Consider the following 15,594-nt stretch of genomic DNA (forward strand, 5'->3'; position numbering starts at 1 on the left):
TTTTTTTTTTTTTTTTTTTTTTTTTTTTTTTTTTTTTTTTTTTTTTTTTTGCAGTTTCCAGAGACGGGTCACACAGATCCCAACCAACCCCCAACCTGATCACGACTTTTTTTTTTTCTCCTCAAACAAGCCACCAAGCCAGCCAAAGCCAGCCAGCTAGCAGAGCGTTGTGGCACCGGATCGCTAGCGCAGCGTGTGAAACTCGCGCTCCAATCTCCTCCGCCCACCGCCCCTTCTTGATTCCCCGCTCTACTCCGCATCGCTGCTCACTTGGGGAGTGGGAGTGGGAATCGGAGTGGGAGAAGTCCGAGGCCATCATCGGCCCGGAGCCATTGTGGAGCCGAGACACGCCCCCGATTCGGTCGGCCGGCGCACGCTAAAAGGCGCCCCCGGGAGGGGGGAGGAGGAGGAGGAATTTCTCGTCTCCGAGGGGTCCAGGCGGGCGCATATGGTAAGATATGCGTGGATGTGAAGGCAAGGTAGGGGATGTGCGTCCTCGCTCGTCCGGACCTCAGCTCTATCCGTAGCTACTATACGCATGCGGTAATATCTCAAAGTATGCACGAACACGTCGCGTCCTGGAAGAGTCAAGAGGTGATCTTGGTGCCAATAACCAACTCCACGTCTTTGGAAAGTTTCACCCCTTGCAAGGCCTGCGGAGTCCTGTTATGGTGCGACTCCTGCCTGCCTGCATGGTGTGTTGTTGTCACCAAGTACCGGCAGCGCATGCAGCACACTGACATGCAGCATCAACGTCGAGGCCAGGGACAGCCCATGCCTTCAGGGTATATACATACACTGGGTATGTTAATGCATGTGGTGTTGTCCTGTGAAGTATATATATATATATATATATATATATATATATATATGTATGTACGCACATGTACCAGGGAACCGGATAGACTTACACCCCCCTTTTGCCCTCTATCTCCTTCTAGTGTAAACACCAATATCCTATCCCCGCTGAAAAATTCCGGCGGAAATAACTGTGCATGCACACATGCACGGACTACACTTCACCACGCTAGTGCGCGGCCTCGGATACTCAGCAGGGCCAGGGTTGCTCGGGGGTAGGGTAGTGGAGGAGAGGATGAGACAAAGGAGGTGACGGACCCTGAGGGAGTCTCCAAGATCGAATGCGGCTAGTACTGCGTCGATCGATGTTCCGATACCGATAGGTAGGTATCGAGGATGTCTCGTGTCCGAATGACTGCATACGTCAGTACGTGATGCCATTGAGACCGGTGGGTGAGGCAAGAAAGACCTCGAGATGTTGTTGATCTAGGACAGAAAGATGGAGCGGGGAGAAACAGATGGGGAAGCGGCAACACGGCGCTCAAGGTGAAACCTTCTCTGATCAAAGCTGATGCCAGTGTCCTGGCCTGTTTGCTCCGAGCTCCAGCCAGGATCCAGGCAGGTACACATCCACCCCAGGTGACCTTCAAAGAGATGGACGGCATTGAACCGGACTCGAAAAAGGATAATGATCCTTCCAACAGAACAACTCCATCCAAGGATCCCAGGAGCCGAGCCCGTGTTCACAAAGACATGACCAGCAAAACGCTTCAACGACCCCTTTGTGGTTTGACCTATGTCCGAAGGAAAAACAACCATCCAAGGACGGGACACATGTTCAGAACGCTACCAACTAAAAAACAAGATGCCAAGCATACACCACCGGAAGAGAGAAAGCAGAGATGGAGCGTTCATCAGGAGCCACAGCGTACATGCATTCCGTTACTTCTTTTTTTTAATTTTGTTTCAACACCTCTCCGCCAAACTCTAACTCCATACGCACCCATTTCGTCCTTGGCTACTGAAATCATTAGAAAGCAAAAAATATCGAAGCCAGTTTTGAGCTTCGAAATCCCCCCTCCCCCCCCCCCCACCCCCAACCGGCACCAGCGAAACAAGAAACAATGGCGGATACATGATATGGCACCCAGCCATGAGAGAGCATGAGATATTGGGAAAAGCCGGGGAGAGGGGAGGGGGGAGGGGACGAAGGAGGGCTGCGAGAGCACAAACTATTGCAGTCTGGAGCTCGCCATCTCGCCATACCGCCCACGATGCTGTGTCGTATCGTACGCCTGCAGCACCCTGGTCTGCGACTCGTCCGCCTGAGAGAAGGCATATCCGCGCTGTTTGCGCATGCGCTGCACCTGCCGGACCTTGCGAATGGCCTTTTGGAACTGCTCCATTCTGTACGAAGGCAAGCAACCAGTCAGTAATGTTCTTTTCTAGTTTTTTTTCCCTACTTCTCTTGTTCCATATCTCTTTGGCAAGGCTCAATCGGAGGAAAACACACACACACACACACACACACACACATATATATATATATACATATATAAAGGGGAAGAACCAAGGGGAAACAAAACATACCTCGGCCGGTAGTCCTGAATATTATACTTTTGGATCTCCTGGACGTGATGATACGCCTCAGGTCGCCACAGCCGCTTGCTGAACTTCCACGCGAAATCCCTCAGGAGGCAGAGGATCGCCAGCGTGGGCATCTGCAGCCAAAAGGCCGGGCTGGAAAACAGGCGCGGGATGACGCCAAAGTACTCCTTGGAGAAGCCCAGCTTCGGGGCGACGGTGCCGTAGACGGCGACGAACACGATCCAGATGGCCATGCTGCCGGGGATGGCAACGACGTGGTACTTGGTCCAGTTGCTGGTGACGAGGGCCGCCTTGCCCAGGACGGTCAGGAGGACGGCGCCGTACATGGCGGTACCCCAGACCCATTTGCCTGCGGGGAAGCCGTCGCTCTCGACACCGTCGTTCAGGTAGAAGGCCGAGGTGCCCAAATAGAGGATGATGGAGTGATAGACGGCATTGATGATCCACGAGGCAAACACCGAGCCCTTGAAGAAGTGGTTCCGCTGTCCGAAGTTGTATAGCTGCGGATAGCGGTCGAGCAGGCGAGCAGATACGAACTGGTCCAAGATACCCAGGGCGAGAGGGGGCAGAACGGTATAGAAGACGTTGTAGAAGGACAGGGTCCAGGACTCGTAGATGACTTCGCCGGAGAAAACGTTTTGGAAGACGTACTGTGGTCGGTTAGCGAGGTGTTAACTACACGAGCGTGGGAGTGTCACGGAGAGAGAGAGAGAAGAGCAAGGCGAGAGTTTCGGGGAAAAACAGAAAAAAAAAAGAAAAAAAAGGAAAAAAAAGAAAAAAAATACATACCCAAAACTGCGTGAGATAGAGGGTGATGTTCTTGTAGAAGGAAAACAGGATTGCCTTGGCGACGCGGTGGTAGCTCCACGCACCATGCACGAGGAGCAGCTTGCGGAGGAAGCGGAACTGGGCGATCGACACGTCGGCGCTGCGCGCTGCCTGAAGGCCTTCCATGCCGCTGATGCCGACGCCAATGTGGGCGGCCTGGATCATGGAGACGTCGTTGGCTCCGTCGCCAATGGCGAGGAGGATGGACTCCTTCTGATACTTCTTGACCAGCTTCACCACCATGGCTTTCTGGAGGGGCGAGACGCGGCAGCAGATGACCGCCTTGCACTTGACGGCGAGGTCGAGGAAGAGCTTCTCCATGTCTCTCTCGAGCGCGTACGTCAGGGATTTGCCGTCGATGATGAGCGCCAGCGTCCCGATCTCAATGGTGCCGTCGCCCTGGCTATGGATCGCGTCTAGCTTCTTCTGCAGGTTGTCTCGCGTCGCCTCGGCGTTCTCCTCGTTGACAATGAGGAGCATCATGTCCTCGCTCAGGAGCTTGCAACTCATGCCGATGTTGATGGCTGTCTCCTGCCGGTCGCCGGTCAGAACCCACACCTTGATGCCGGCCTCCTGGAGCGTGTGGATGGTCTCGGGAACGCCGTCCTGCAGCCGATCCTCGATCGCGGTAGCGCCGAGAAGGTAAAAGTCCTTCTCGATAAGCTCGGCGGCCTTGTCCAGCTCCTCGGCGCGGTTCCCGCCCACGGTCGTCTGGGCCTTGTCGTAGACCTGGTACCACTCCTGGAACTCGTGCTCCGGAATCTCACGCATGGCCAGGCAGAGCGTCCGCAGCCCTTCGGAGGCGTATTCTTCGAGGTGACGGAGGGTGACCTCGACATGCGGGTTGTTGTCGTTGAGGCGCTCCAGGATGACCGTGTCGGCGCCCTTGGTGTAGCACCGGATCTTGCCGTCGGGACAGCGGTAGATGGTCGACATCCTCTTACGGGTCGAGTTGAACTCGCATACGGCCAAGAGCTCGTACTCCAGCTGCTCGCCATTGACCTCGATGACGACGGCGCGGGGCTTGCGCGCGTAGAACTTGTACCCCAGCTTCGCGGCGCCCTCGACGAGAGCCCCTTCGTCGGGAGAGGCGGCCTGGTACTTGATGCGCCCGGAATCGGTCTGCTCGGGAATCACGGTGTGGCAGGTGGCGAGCAGGGTGAGGAAGTGGTCAATGGCTTGCGCGGTGGGATGATCACGTAAGTTCTGCTTCAGCTGCTTGAATTCGTGGATGCCGACCTCGACGCCGTCCTCGATGGTGGGGACGCGGTCCTCCGGGACGGTCTCGGCGTACATGATGCCGGCAATCGAGCACGCCTTGAACTCCATCTGGTTGCAGGTCAGGGTGCCCGTCTTGTCCGAGAAGACGTACTCGACCATGCCGAGCTCCTCGACCAGGCTGGAAGTGCGGCAGTTGGCGGGCGTGTCCGTAACGTCGTGGTAGATGTCCAGGTCGTCGTTGATAAGGATCCCGTGCCAGTACTTGATCATCTCGAGAGTGACGAAAAGCGAGATGGGGACCAGCGCGGAAAAGAGCACCCAGTACGTGACCATGTCCTTGATGAAGATGCGGAGGACGTCCGCGACGCCGCCCAGTCCGTCCAGGTCGAGGTAGTGGAACGAGTCTCCGGAGACACGGCGCAGGATCAGATCGCCAGCGGTCGAGATGACGCTCAGGGCCAGTAGCATGCCGACGAGGGCCAGGACGAGCTTGTTCAGCTGTCGTTCGACCTTTGTCCGCTTGATGGGCGCCGCGGTCGCGTTCCGCATCAGCTTGGTCTCGTGGCCGGTGAAGACGACGACTCCGTGGATCCAGGGGGTGTTCCGGAGCGTGGCGCCGCGGAGGAGCAGCTGCTCCGGGGTCAGAGGCAGCTCCTTCTCTCCGCCGCCGGCCTGTATGGTCAGGGTGGCCTCGTACGTGTACAGGCTGCTGTTGGGCTGCTCGGACCGGAGTCTGCCGCCGAGGCGGCTGAGCTCGGTCGAGCTCACCATGGAAGCCGTCTCGGGAAGCGCCTGCTTGATCTTGAGGTTGGTCTCTCCGTCGAGGTTGGCCGTCTCGATGTAGCAGAGACCCTCGGGCTCGGAGCTGGCCAGAAGCACCAGGTCGGCCGGGAACGGCTCTTCGGATTCGACCCGGACGATATCCCCGACGGCCACGTTGACCCACTTGGTCTCGGTGAAGCTGGAGCCGCGCAAGACGCGAGCCTTGGAATTGTTGAGAGTCTTGTCGGCCTGTTTCCGGCGGTAGTCCTCCACCAGCTCCTTGCCGGCCGACACCAGGAGCACCACGATGAGGGGCCCGATGGTGGTGTATTGGTTGGTCGGCGAGAGGCCCGGGATCTGCTGCAACGCGGCCGTGAAGAGGAAGAAGATGTTGGCGAACTTGGAGAACTGCTCGAAGAGGAACTTGAAGAGGAAGGTGGCGACGTTGTACTTGGCCGTCGAGACGTGGTTGTCGACATACTTGTTGGCGGCGTTGGCCGGGGGGTTGTTTAGGTGGATGATGCGGGGTCCGAGGGTGGATGGGTCGGGTTTTGACCTCCCGAAACCAAACCTGAAGTTGCCCATGTCGAATTTCTTCTCCCTGGGCGGGACGACCTCGGCGGTGTCTGTCCGCCCGCCCGGCCCGGCTCCGGCACGTGGGTCGGTGAGCGGGAGGTCCATCTCCGAGTATCCCTCGCCCATCCCCAGCCTGTTCTTGACCCTCCCGAGAAAGCCGCCGCCCAAGCTCAGGACGCTATTCCGTTTCCTCGCGTTTCCGCGGGCCGAGGACGACGAGTCGCCGGCCACGGCCCCCCCGTGCTGATAATACCCGCCATCGTCCGGGTAGTCGTCGAAGTCATCGGCGTATCTCTGATAGTTACCCAAGTCTGACGTTTGGCTGTACTGCCGTTGGATCTCGGGCCCGTACGGCCCCAGGGGACGCGGCGCGGAACTCGAGGACGTGGCCGGCGGGGGCCTGCCGGCGGTTGCGCCCGAGCGGCCGGAGCCGACAAAATCGTCGTATGACACGGATGGTCGTGATGGCGCGCCGTCTTGATCGTAGGCGTACGACTTGAGGAGGTCGTCGTCGGTCAGGGCGGAGCGCTGCCCCGTGCTGTAGATGGGTTGATCATTGTCGAGGTCGAGGAGAAGGTCATTTCGCGAGGCCGACGAGCCTCCAGGAGGCGGACGGCCGGTCATTGCCGGAGTGCGCCGCTCGGGGCAGTCGGGGGAGAAGGGGGGGGGAGGGGGGGAGAGGGGAGAGGGCGGTGCTCAAGCGAAGGTCAGGACGGGCGTCGGGGCGTTCATTGATCCGATAACGGGAAGAAGCTGCGCGGGAGGAAATCGAATGCCGCGATACCGTTCGTTGTAAGATTCGACGGGGGGAGAGAAGAGGTTGGACGGGCGATCGCCGACGGAATGTTGTTGCGTCGTGTTCGATGCGTAGATGTGGAAGCACAGCCTCCTTTCAACAAAAGGATTGCGAATGCAACTAACTATCGGGGTCCAGCCCCCCCCCTGGGCATCAAGTGCTTGGCTTTCAAGTTCGTCAGCCGCAACCCTGCAAGGGAGTTGGCTGCGGAGCCTTGAGAGAAGCTAGGCTGTCAAAGCCAATCAGACGGAGCTTTGGAAGCGCTGAACAGCCGCGCCCTTAGCTTTGCGGCCGCGCTTGCACTCTTCAGTTGTTGTTGTTGTTGGTTTGTTGCAGTGGTTGGCCGTGGACCCGCGTTGGGAAAGAGTGATGGAGGAGTCTCAATAATAATACGAGACAACGAGGGGCCCGGGTTGCTGCTGCAAACCCAGAAATGTCACTCCGCCCGTATGTAATGCGCATACATAAGGTACATACGTACATGCCTAGTGCATTGTGCGTTGCGGTACGCAAGTGTGGTCCGTCCGTACAGTACGTTTCGGGCGACTGGCGGGCCAATCAGCGGTGCGGGCTGTCCGGCAAGGGGGCCTGGTGTGGCGCGGATGGTTTGCAGGTGACGGAATTAACGTTAACGTTAATTACCAGACCGTGTTCAACACTGGATGGCCCATGCTTTACGAGTTGTAGCGCCGCCTCTTGCCTGTAACTAATACGTAGTTGATTCACAAACATCATCAAACTGAGCTCGTGACATTGACGCCTTCTACACCGCCGTCAATTTCCCATCCAAATTTCCCAAGCGGAGAAAAGGATAAAAAGAGACGGACAACCAAAAAAAAAAATCAAAATCATCGCAGCGAACCACCTTTATCAGAGGACAGATAAGTCACCACGATGGTCTGCGCCAAGTGCCAGAAGCTCAACAAGACGGTTCTCGCCACCCCGGGCGTCAAGAAGAAGTCCGAGATGTACTACGGCTCTCCAGCGTCCTCGACCTCGACCTCGACCTCGACCTCGTCATCGTCCCAGGCTGGCGCCGCCAAGAAGTCGGCCACGCTCGGGCAGACGGGCGTCTCCAAGAGCAAGCTGCTGTCCAAGGCGGCCAAGAACCCCTACGCGCAGTACTCGAGCTCCTGCACCCGCTGCAAGGCCAAGATCTCCCAGGGGCACACCTACTGCAACCAGTGTGCTTACCGGGCCGACGGTGAGTTCTCGTTGGTCGCCTGGCAGGCTCAGGCTCCCTCTTCCCCCCCCCCCCCCCCCCCCCCCCCCCCCCCCCAAAAAAAAAAAAACCCCCGGGACCCCCGCGAACATTATGAGAGTGAGAGTGAGACGGCAATTGACTGACGGTACAATATCAGCATGTCATATCTGCGGAAAGCCAAATAAACCAAAGACGGCCGTACCCACTGTTGACGGCCAGAAGCGCACTCTCAAGTGAGTCTTGAGAGAGTCGATCTTCACAGGGGCAACCGGGGGACACACTCCCCCTCCCCCCCTCCTTTTTTTATCGATGGCGGCTTCGCGTTACGGGCGTAGCTGAGGATTCCGGACTCAACCGCTTGGTTGCTCGCTACGGAGGCAAGTCGCTCGAGCACGGCCGGAGGTGTGTTCGAGTTCCCCGATATTCTGGGTGTTGTCGCGTACTGAACGGAACCATCTGGGAGAGTATTACGGGATAGCGTGGCTAGAAGGGACTCATCAGTCATGAGCAATCACGGGATGCTGGCCCCCACCGGCTGCTTCAAGGGACTCGACGGGTGAGGTTCGCACCACATGACTGCGTCGAGGGATGGAAGAGGAACCGCATCCTACGAGACGGGCTTGGGGGATGGTTGGGGAGCGACATATTGGATGCGAACTGATTCTAGTGGAGGGAAGATCACGTCTGGGAACCTCTAGCTGTAAGATATGTAATGTAAGACCCTAGTTTCCACGGAGGTTGAGCCGACTACTCGAAATACGCCTACAAGCGGTGGGTCAGTGGTGACCCTAGATAGAAGCCTTAAGGGGCTGGTTCTTCAGGATCCGCTCCAAAAAGTCGCCGATATGCTTGTTTGTCTCGGCCGGCGTCTCCCAAAGCGCCCAGTGCGACGCGTTCACCTCCCGCCTGACCAGAGGAGCGGTGAAGTGCTTGTCCATGTCCGCCGACATGGCCGGGGGCAGGGCAGCGTCCCTCGTCGCCGTCACCATCATCGACGGGACCGTGATCTTGGTCCTGCCCTGCCGGAACAGCGGCCGCTCCTCGTCAAAGTTGACCTTGGTGGTCTTGTACCAGCACAGCGGGCCCCTCATCCCGTTCTTGACGTACTCGTCCGCGTAGAAGTCCAACTCCTCCCTGCTCACCAGCGGACTCTCCCCGATCTCGTCCTCCTCCAGCAGGTCCAGGTTCACTCCCTTGGCCACGCCAAAGACGGGCTGCCCGTCCGCCCTCCGGCCCCCGTACATGACCGTCAGAAAGGCCCTGATCTTGTCGCGGCCCTGCACCGCGTCCTCGACCTCGGTCCGCTCGAACTGCAGCTGGTATCCAAAGTTGGGCAGCCGCTGGACGATCTGCTCCTTGGTGTAGAAGGTGTCGCCCACCGTCCAGAAGGGCGTGCACACGCTGAAGACGCAGCGCAGCAGCTGCGGGTACCAGAGGGCGAAGCGCCACGCCACCGCGCCGCCCCAGTCGTGCCCGCCCAGCACGATCCTGTCCTCCTCCGCCGGTGCCTCCCCCTCCCGTAAGGGTTCGTTCTTGCCCTGCACCCGCCGCACAATCGCCACGAGGTCGTCGATCACCCGCTTGTACGAGTACGCGCCCAGCTCGGCGGGCGCGTCGGTGCGCCCGTACCCCGGCAGGTCCGGCACGATGACGCGCAGGCCGAGCGAGGCCAGGTAGGGCACCTGGTAGCGCCAGCCAAACGCGAGGTCCGGGAACCCGTGGATCAGGAGGGCGGTCGCGACGGGGGCAGCACCCGACGAGGGCTCGGCGACCAAGTAGTGGTAGGTTGTGTTGTGAGGGGAGCCTGGGATAGTGTAGGTGTGGTGCTGGACCCGGGAGTCGGTCGGTGTGAGCTTGTCGACCTTGTTGGTGGCCATTGTTTCAATTCGTCCTAATTCGTCTTTTTTTTCCTTTCCTTCTTCCCCTTTCGTTACGGATAATTGGCGGGAAAAGAGGGTCTCAAGAGTGCGAGTTCGATGCGAGGAAACCAAGAAGAAGTCGGGTTGCAGAGGCACTGGCGGCCTCGCTCTTCTCCAAAGACCTAGGATGGTGTGGGCCTAGTTTTGACTCGCAGCGAAGGGTTGAAAGTAGAAGAAAGGGCGATTGGCTCGATGATGGAAGAGGAGACCCGAGTGCGACAGATATTGGACCTCGGCAGGCTTGGGAGCATGCAATGAGAGCAGCAGTTACACCGTTTATATGCCCTCGGCAGCTCCCCCCGAACAGGAAAGGGCTTGAAAGAGCTCTCTACAAACTACTCCGTACCCCACAGCAATTGAGCGCTGCAGCAAACGGCAGGGGGCAATGCCGTGCATCATGCTCACCTCCTCCCCCTCCCCCAACTCCCCTCCCCCACCTGCGCTGTCAACTTATCTAGTCTCACTGGTGTCCGAGGTATGGGAAGCCAAGAATCAGTGAGCAGCCGAGCCCGCCGGACTTGCCGGTGGCATGGCCGGCCACGGGAGCGGAGACTCACAGGTAACTCCACAAGGTGGATCCCGGCCGCAGCGGGGGGTGCAGCGGGGGGTGCAGCGGTGTATGAGCAGTACGGATTACTACTTCGTACTACCTACCTGGTATAAACAAGCAGAGGGGTAAGTGACTTTTCCTGAGCGAGTGCGACCTGAGCGAGTGCGAAGTGCTGGATCCGCACAATAACATGCTGACGTTTTTGTTCTTTTGCTACGCTGTCTCATTGTAGCGTCTGTCTGCACTTCTGAGAAGCCCAACGGATCAGTGCTGGCAATCGTCCCATCGGGGCCGCTACCTGATGGGACAGTGAATTGCTATCAGATTGTACCAGTCCATGCCTGGTCCTCAACAAGAAGGAAGAATCATGCCGCTGCGAACTGTTCTTGTCTCTTGGACAACTGGCCCTGACCCCAACAGCTCCGGTCTTGTGATTGCACGGAGTCGCCGGGCGCCTCCCGCTCCGGTCAATTCTTTGTTCCCTTTCCTCTGGAATCCCGTTCTGCTCCGAATCCCGCTCGGTGTCCGCTTACCTGGGGTCCACAGCCTTTTATTTTTGTTTCATGACAAGTTGCGACACGAAGGCCTTGGAAAGGGCTTGACCTCTACTCGCTCCGGTAGGGGCCACCGTCCCCACCCCAGAGGGTACAGAGTACACCCCGGCCTATGTATATATGCCGGCTCGATGCAGAACGCTACACTTACAACAGAAACGGGTACCGCTCAAGCAACGAGGCAGGCGGCGTGACATGGGACACGTTAGTAAATCACAACGTCCTCCTCGTCCTGCATAATCTCGTCCCCGTGTTCGTCGTGGTCCTTGTGATTGTGAGAGTCGCGCGCCTCGGCCAACTCGGGTGGTGCCGCAGCATCGGGGTTAGTATCTTGCGGCGGAAGTTTGGGCTCACCAACCGTGGCTTCTTCTGACCGAGACCCCGACTTTGGCTCCGAGCTTGGCTCGGACTCGTGCGGGTGCTTCGGCTGCTGGGGAGCAGGGGACGGTGATCGTGGCGGAGGCGTGACTCCCAGCGCCCTCAGCCGCTGCTCCTTGCGTATCCTGAATTCTCGCCTCTCTCTTTCGACGGTCTCCTCAGCAGCACGGACCTGGTCGTTGATGATGTCCTCTTGCTCTCTGGTGAGCTCCCACGGCAAGTAGTACTGTGCCCGGGTTAGCCGAGGCCGCCATACCCGACGGGGCAGGTATGCTTACAAGTCTTGGCTCGCTCCTCGTATGCAAGCTGCGTGCTTTGTCCAGCATGGTCTCGTGCCGGGCTTTCATCTGCACAGCACCCGTCAGTCACTGGTGGAACAGAGAAGGCATGGCCACGGTGGCATACCGCTCGCTCGTCTAGCTTGACCTGCTCGATCTCGCGTGTCTTCTTCAAGCGCTCTAGCTTCTCAATCCTGCGTTTCTCATCCTCGGCCCGCCGCTGTTGTGCTTTCTCGTGTTGTCGCCGCTCAATCTCAAGCCTTCTCTGCTGCTGCGTTGCCGACGTGGTACGGCTAAGCGTATTGACTAGTCCGCCAAACAGCCGCTGTCCTCGCCTCTTCTCCTCTAAACTGATATTCCTCCGTGTAGGAGGGCCGCTCGCTGCCGAGGGTCTCTGCGCCTCTGGCGAGCGCCGGGGTTCGGCGTCAGGACTCGTGCCGTGTGTTTCCCTCGGTGACTCCCGAGCGCGTGCATCATCTTGCGCTCCCCTGCTCGAAGCAGGCTTGTTCGAGACCTCCTTCACCTCGTTGTCGACCTCGTCGCTTCGGGACACCATCGCGCCCCCATCTTCGAGCCGCGCACGTTTGCCAACACCATCCTCCGCCGTGCTCTCGGGTGAGGCTTTGCGTTTGTTGCTGTAGTCTTCTGTCTCTGCCATTTCGCGCCCGAGTGGACTCGCGATGAAAACATGCGCTAGTTATTCAGGATCCAATTTGCGTCTGAAGCCGTCGCTCGATGGCTGGCCGGATGGTGGTTGGAATTGGAAGCAGCAATGGGGCCCGAGAACACGCACGGGGACCAGATGCTGACTGTCCGTGTCCTTGCGGCTCCCCACGCCGATACAAATCGAGTTAAATCTGAGCTATTACCGTAGCGTTTGCTGCCGCGCTCGTATTGCCGTCTCAACTGCGCAAGAAGAGTAATATGTGGACGTTGGAGCAAATTGACGATTCATAGTCGTACTCCGTACTCCAAGAAGGGTTCCGAAGTGCTACAGAGGTAGCTTTGGAGATGCTTGACCCAGGCAACCCTAACCCTTTTATTCGTTCGGCTCTTCAATGTCCGGGAGCATGCTGTGCTAGTTATCTTATCTTGCGGTCAATGAATCTTTCAGTACTTACGAAATTCCCTACCAAGTGCTTCATCAGTCCCCAAACGTGAATCCGTACTGTACCCAGCTCTGGAAATTACTGGAAATACGCCACCCCCAGCCGAGGTTGATAATCAAAGAACTGTGACGTATTTACCAGATTATTTTCCAGTCGCGTATCGTTCGTTTCCCATAGCCTTGGCCGCAACCACACACATCACCAACACCAGCGCCACGGCCCGGGAAATACAAGCACTCAGGGACGACCCGACGCGCATCTCTTCCTCAGTGCACTTCTCTCCAAATACCCGATTCTTCATTTATTCGACCGACCATCTAGACAAACAAGGAGACGAGCCCGGCGCCCACCATGTCGCGCCATCATCCGTATGTTTTGCTCCTCCTCTTTCCCCTGCCCTCCCCTCCCCTCCCCTCCCCTACCCTCCTGTTCCCTTTTCCTCCCGTTCCGGTACAGAAGAAAAAAGGAAAAAAAAAAAAAGGGCTCGCTAACCGCGTTTCTCTCTTTCCTCCGCCGCTCCAGCGACCTGGTAATGTGCCGCAAGCAGGCCGGCATCGCGATCGGCCGGCTCTGCGACAAGTGCGACGGCAAGTGCCCCGTGTGCGACTCGTACGTGCGGCCGACGACGCTCGTGCGCATCTGCGACGAGTGCAGCTTCGGCAACTACCAGAACAAGTGCGTCGTCTGCGGCGGCGAGGGCATCTCGGACGCCTTCTACTGCTTCGAGTGCACCCGCCTCGAGAAGGACCGGGACGGGTGTCCCAAGATCATCAACTTGGGCAGTTCGCGGACTGACGTGAGTCACGGTCCCCCCCCCCCTTCTCCTTCTCTTTTTCTTTTTCTTTTTCTTTTTCTTCTTACAGGAACTGACACGTGTTTGCCTGTAGTTATTCTACCAAAAGAAAACAAATCGGACAACGTTCTAGTGACGGAGTGGCCCGGGTTTGGGCGCTTCTCCTTCTGTGAACAGGTGTTGGGAGGCATGTTATTATTTTTATTCAACCATCAGAGAGGAAAAAAAGATTGGGGACTTTGGTTATTTTTTTTTCTCGGTGTTGAGGAGTTGAGGGAAGCATTTTTAGACCAGATATCAAGAAGAGTCATCCAGCACATTGTCAATATGTTTTTTATGTGGCCTATGTCGGCCGAGCGAATACAGAGTGTGTCATGTCATACATTCAACAAAGGAAAATGAAGCTAGAGCCATCATAGCCCAGCGCGATACGGAGTACTGATACAAAGGAAATCGAACCCCCTACCCCCTTTCCGTAATATTATTCAATCTCGGCTCGGCCCGGTTGCGTGGTTGGTTGTTTTCAGATATAGCTGACCTTGGTGCCCATACCGATGGTCGCCTTCACTTTGTTCCAGCTCACCCCGACAATACGGGCCATCCTTTCGCGGACCCTCTTCCGACTCAGGAGGAGAAGCAGTCCAATGACAAAGGCTAGCATCCGCAGCAAGACATAAGGGTTCGTCTGGAACGCCTGGGCGATCTCATCCACGAGCACCCGGAGGTTGTTCAACACCGTCGACGCCCTGGACATGAGCGTCGGCGAAGCGACCGAGTTACCCCCACCTGCCCCTCCCCTTCTGGGCAAGGGTCCTCCTCCTCCTCCACGCCTCGCCACACTTCCCGCCCCGCCCGCCGGTGTCCTGGTGCCGGCTGACGGCTTGCTACTCTTCAGCGCAGACGGTGTGGGCGAGGTCGCAGCGACGGGGGACCCTTCGTCAACGCCGAAGTCGCGCTCGGTCGCCTTGGCCCTTTCCCGCTCCCGCTCCCGCTCCCGCTCCCTCTCCCTCTCCTTCTCCGCCTCTTCCCTCCTGGTCCGCTCTTCCTCCAACCTCCGCCGCTCCCGCGCCTCGTTCTCGGCCCGCAGCCGCCTGGCCTCCTCGATGTCGCGGCGGATCGCCTCCTCGCGCCTGGCGCGCTCCTCCTCTGCCTGCCGCTCGGCCGCGGCCTGCTCCTCGCGCAGCGTATCCAGCGCCTGCAGGAACGCCTCGCGCCGCTCGTCGTCCAGCACCGGCGACACGCTGATGAACTCGCGCGCGTACTCCCACTCGCCGTTGCGCGGGAGCACGTGCAGCGTGTAGAGCTCGAGGATCTTGACGCGAGCCTCGAGGTCGCGGGGCGTGTCGGCGCCGCTGGGGCCCGGCGGCCGGCGGCGTGAGTGGCTTCTGGAGGGAGATCGGCGGTGGTGGCGGCGTGACGATTGGGAGAAGCGGTCCTCGGAAATGTCCAAGTTGGGCGTGCGGGCCGCGGCGAGGTAGTTCTCGAGCCGTTTCTGATTGAGCGTCTGGGTCTTGGCATGGGCGAGGAGGAGCGTAGCTCTGGGGTGGAGGGAAGAGCGAAGGTTAGCCCGGGCTCATGTCTTTCTCCGGTTCGTGTCCGGTTAAAAAAAAAAAGGAAGGGGGGTTGGGGGGCCACAAACAGGTTGATAACCACTTCCGCGTCTACATCCCCCTCGACGCCGTGATATCCGTTGCGGACGACCTCCTCCCAGATCTCTCCCGAACGGACCTTGTAGCAGAGAGCCCGCCACTCCTGGGCGCCAAACGCGTCTTTGCCGTCGTCCGGATGGAGCTCGGCGATGGCATTCAGGACGGTCAGGTACAAGCTCCAGACCTTGATCCTCGATGACCGCGACGCCCGGACGACCGGTGCTGGCTCGGTTGGCCCGTCCTTGTCGTCAGACTGAGGCGGCGAGACCAGCGGGAGCACGGTCGACAGCGCCTCGGGCAAGCGGCGCGTGAGGAAGAGGGTTGACGCCTGACGGTATGTTTTGGAGATGTGCGATGCCGTGCCGCTGCGGCCCGAGGCTGACGATGACAGCGAAGATATCGATGCCGACAGCCCACGCGCCTGCGAGAGGCTCTCCGCCGCCATGTATGACGTGCGGTTGGCCTCCATCGTCGGGGCAGGTGCTGTGTGCGTGTGTGTGTGTTAGGGGGGGGCTCTCAGGCCATGCGAGTTGACGCCGTTCAAGGGTCAGGAGCAGAACACTGCGGATTA

The 15,594-nt window shown here is 58.5% G+C and overlaps 6 protein-coding genes across 6 annotated transcripts; 2 read left to right on the forward strand and 4 right to left on the reverse strand.

The window, feature by feature from the left end:
- Positions 1-1,988: 1,988 nt before the first annotated feature.
- Positions 1,989-6,443, reverse strand: P884DRAFT_253658 (uncharacterized protein). The gene is made up of 3 exons (XM_069440819.1): positions 3,196-6,443; positions 2,389-3,056; positions 1,989-2,205 (listed from the first exon to the last, which is right to left on the reverse strand). Exons 1-3 carry the CDS (start codon positions 6,415-6,417, stop codon positions 2,031-2,033), a joined length of 4,065 nt encoding a protein of 1,354 aa, XP_069301806.1. The 5' UTR covers positions 6,418-6,443; the 3' UTR covers positions 1,989-2,030.
- Positions 6,444-7,483: 1,040 nt separating this feature from the next.
- P884DRAFT_295914 (microtubule-associated protein CRIPT-domain-containing protein) lies at positions 7,484-8,030 on the forward strand (the record flags this gene model as incomplete). The annotated part of the gene is made up of 2 exons (XM_069444369.1): positions 7,484-7,793; positions 7,951-8,030. 2 exons carry the CDS (start codon positions 7,484-7,486, stop codon positions 8,028-8,030), a joined length of 390 nt encoding a protein of 129 aa, XP_069301807.1.
- A 470-nt stretch (positions 8,031-8,500) lies between these two features.
- Positions 8,501-9,973, reverse strand: P884DRAFT_253662 (Alpha/Beta hydrolase protein). Its single transcript, XM_069440820.1, has one exon. It carries the CDS (start codon positions 9,668-9,670, stop codon positions 8,582-8,584), a length of 1,089 nt encoding a protein of 362 aa, XP_069301808.1. The 5' UTR covers positions 9,671-9,973; the 3' UTR covers positions 8,501-8,581.
- Positions 9,974-11,021: 1,048 nt separating this feature from the next.
- Positions 11,022-12,130, reverse strand: P884DRAFT_266059 (pinin/SDK/memA/ protein conserved region-domain-containing protein; the record flags this gene model as incomplete). The annotated part of the gene is made up of 3 exons (XM_069441993.1): positions 11,022-11,420; positions 11,473-11,541; positions 11,600-12,130. The coding sequence occupies 3 exons, from the start codon at positions 12,128-12,130 to the stop codon at positions 11,022-11,024; spliced, it is 999 nt and encodes a 332-aa protein (XP_069301809.1).
- Positions 12,131-12,932: 802 nt separating this feature from the next.
- Positions 12,933-13,507, forward strand: P884DRAFT_295917 (PHF5-like protein; the record flags this gene model as incomplete). The annotated part of the gene is made up of 3 exons (XM_069444370.1): positions 12,933-12,949; positions 13,104-13,377; positions 13,469-13,507. 3 exons carry the CDS (start codon positions 12,933-12,935, stop codon positions 13,505-13,507), a joined length of 330 nt encoding a protein of 109 aa, XP_069301810.1.
- A 390-nt stretch (positions 13,508-13,897) lies between these two features.
- Positions 13,898-15,492, reverse strand: P884DRAFT_295918 (uncharacterized protein; the record flags this gene model as incomplete). Its single annotated transcript, XM_069444371.1, has 2 exons — positions 13,898-14,912; positions 15,014-15,492. The coding sequence occupies 2 exons, from the start codon at positions 15,490-15,492 to the stop codon at positions 13,898-13,900; spliced, it is 1,494 nt and encodes a 497-aa protein (XP_069301811.1).
- Between the last annotated feature and the right edge of the window lie 102 nt (positions 15,493-15,594).

This window comes from Thermothelomyces heterothallicus (assembly GCF_042370625.1).
Source record: "Thermothelomyces heterothallicus CBS 202.75 unplaced genomic scaffold P884_scaffold_1, whole genome shotgun sequence".
Classification (NCBI taxonomy): domain Eukaryota; kingdom Fungi; phylum Ascomycota; class Sordariomycetes; order Sordariales; family Chaetomiaceae; genus Thermothelomyces; species Thermothelomyces heterothallicus.

Bases quoted from the DNA above. Each gene is read 5' to 3' on its own strand.
- P884DRAFT_253658 (XM_069440819.1), bottom strand. From the start codon at position 6,417: ATGACCGGCCGTCCGCCTCCTGGAGGCTCGTCGGCCTCGCGAAATGAC. The intron at 3,057-3,195 runs GTATGTATTTTT...AACCGACCACAG, and splicing joins TCTATCTCACGCAGTTTTGG to TACGTCTTCCAAAACGTTTT. The intron at 2,206-2,388 runs GTATGTTTTGTT...GCCTTCGTACAG, and splicing joins ATTCAGGACTACCGGCCGAG to AATGGAGCAGTTCCAAAAGG.
- P884DRAFT_253662 (XM_069440820.1), bottom strand. From the start codon at position 9,670: ATGGCCACCAACAAGGTCGACAAGCTCACACCGACCGACTCCCGGGTC.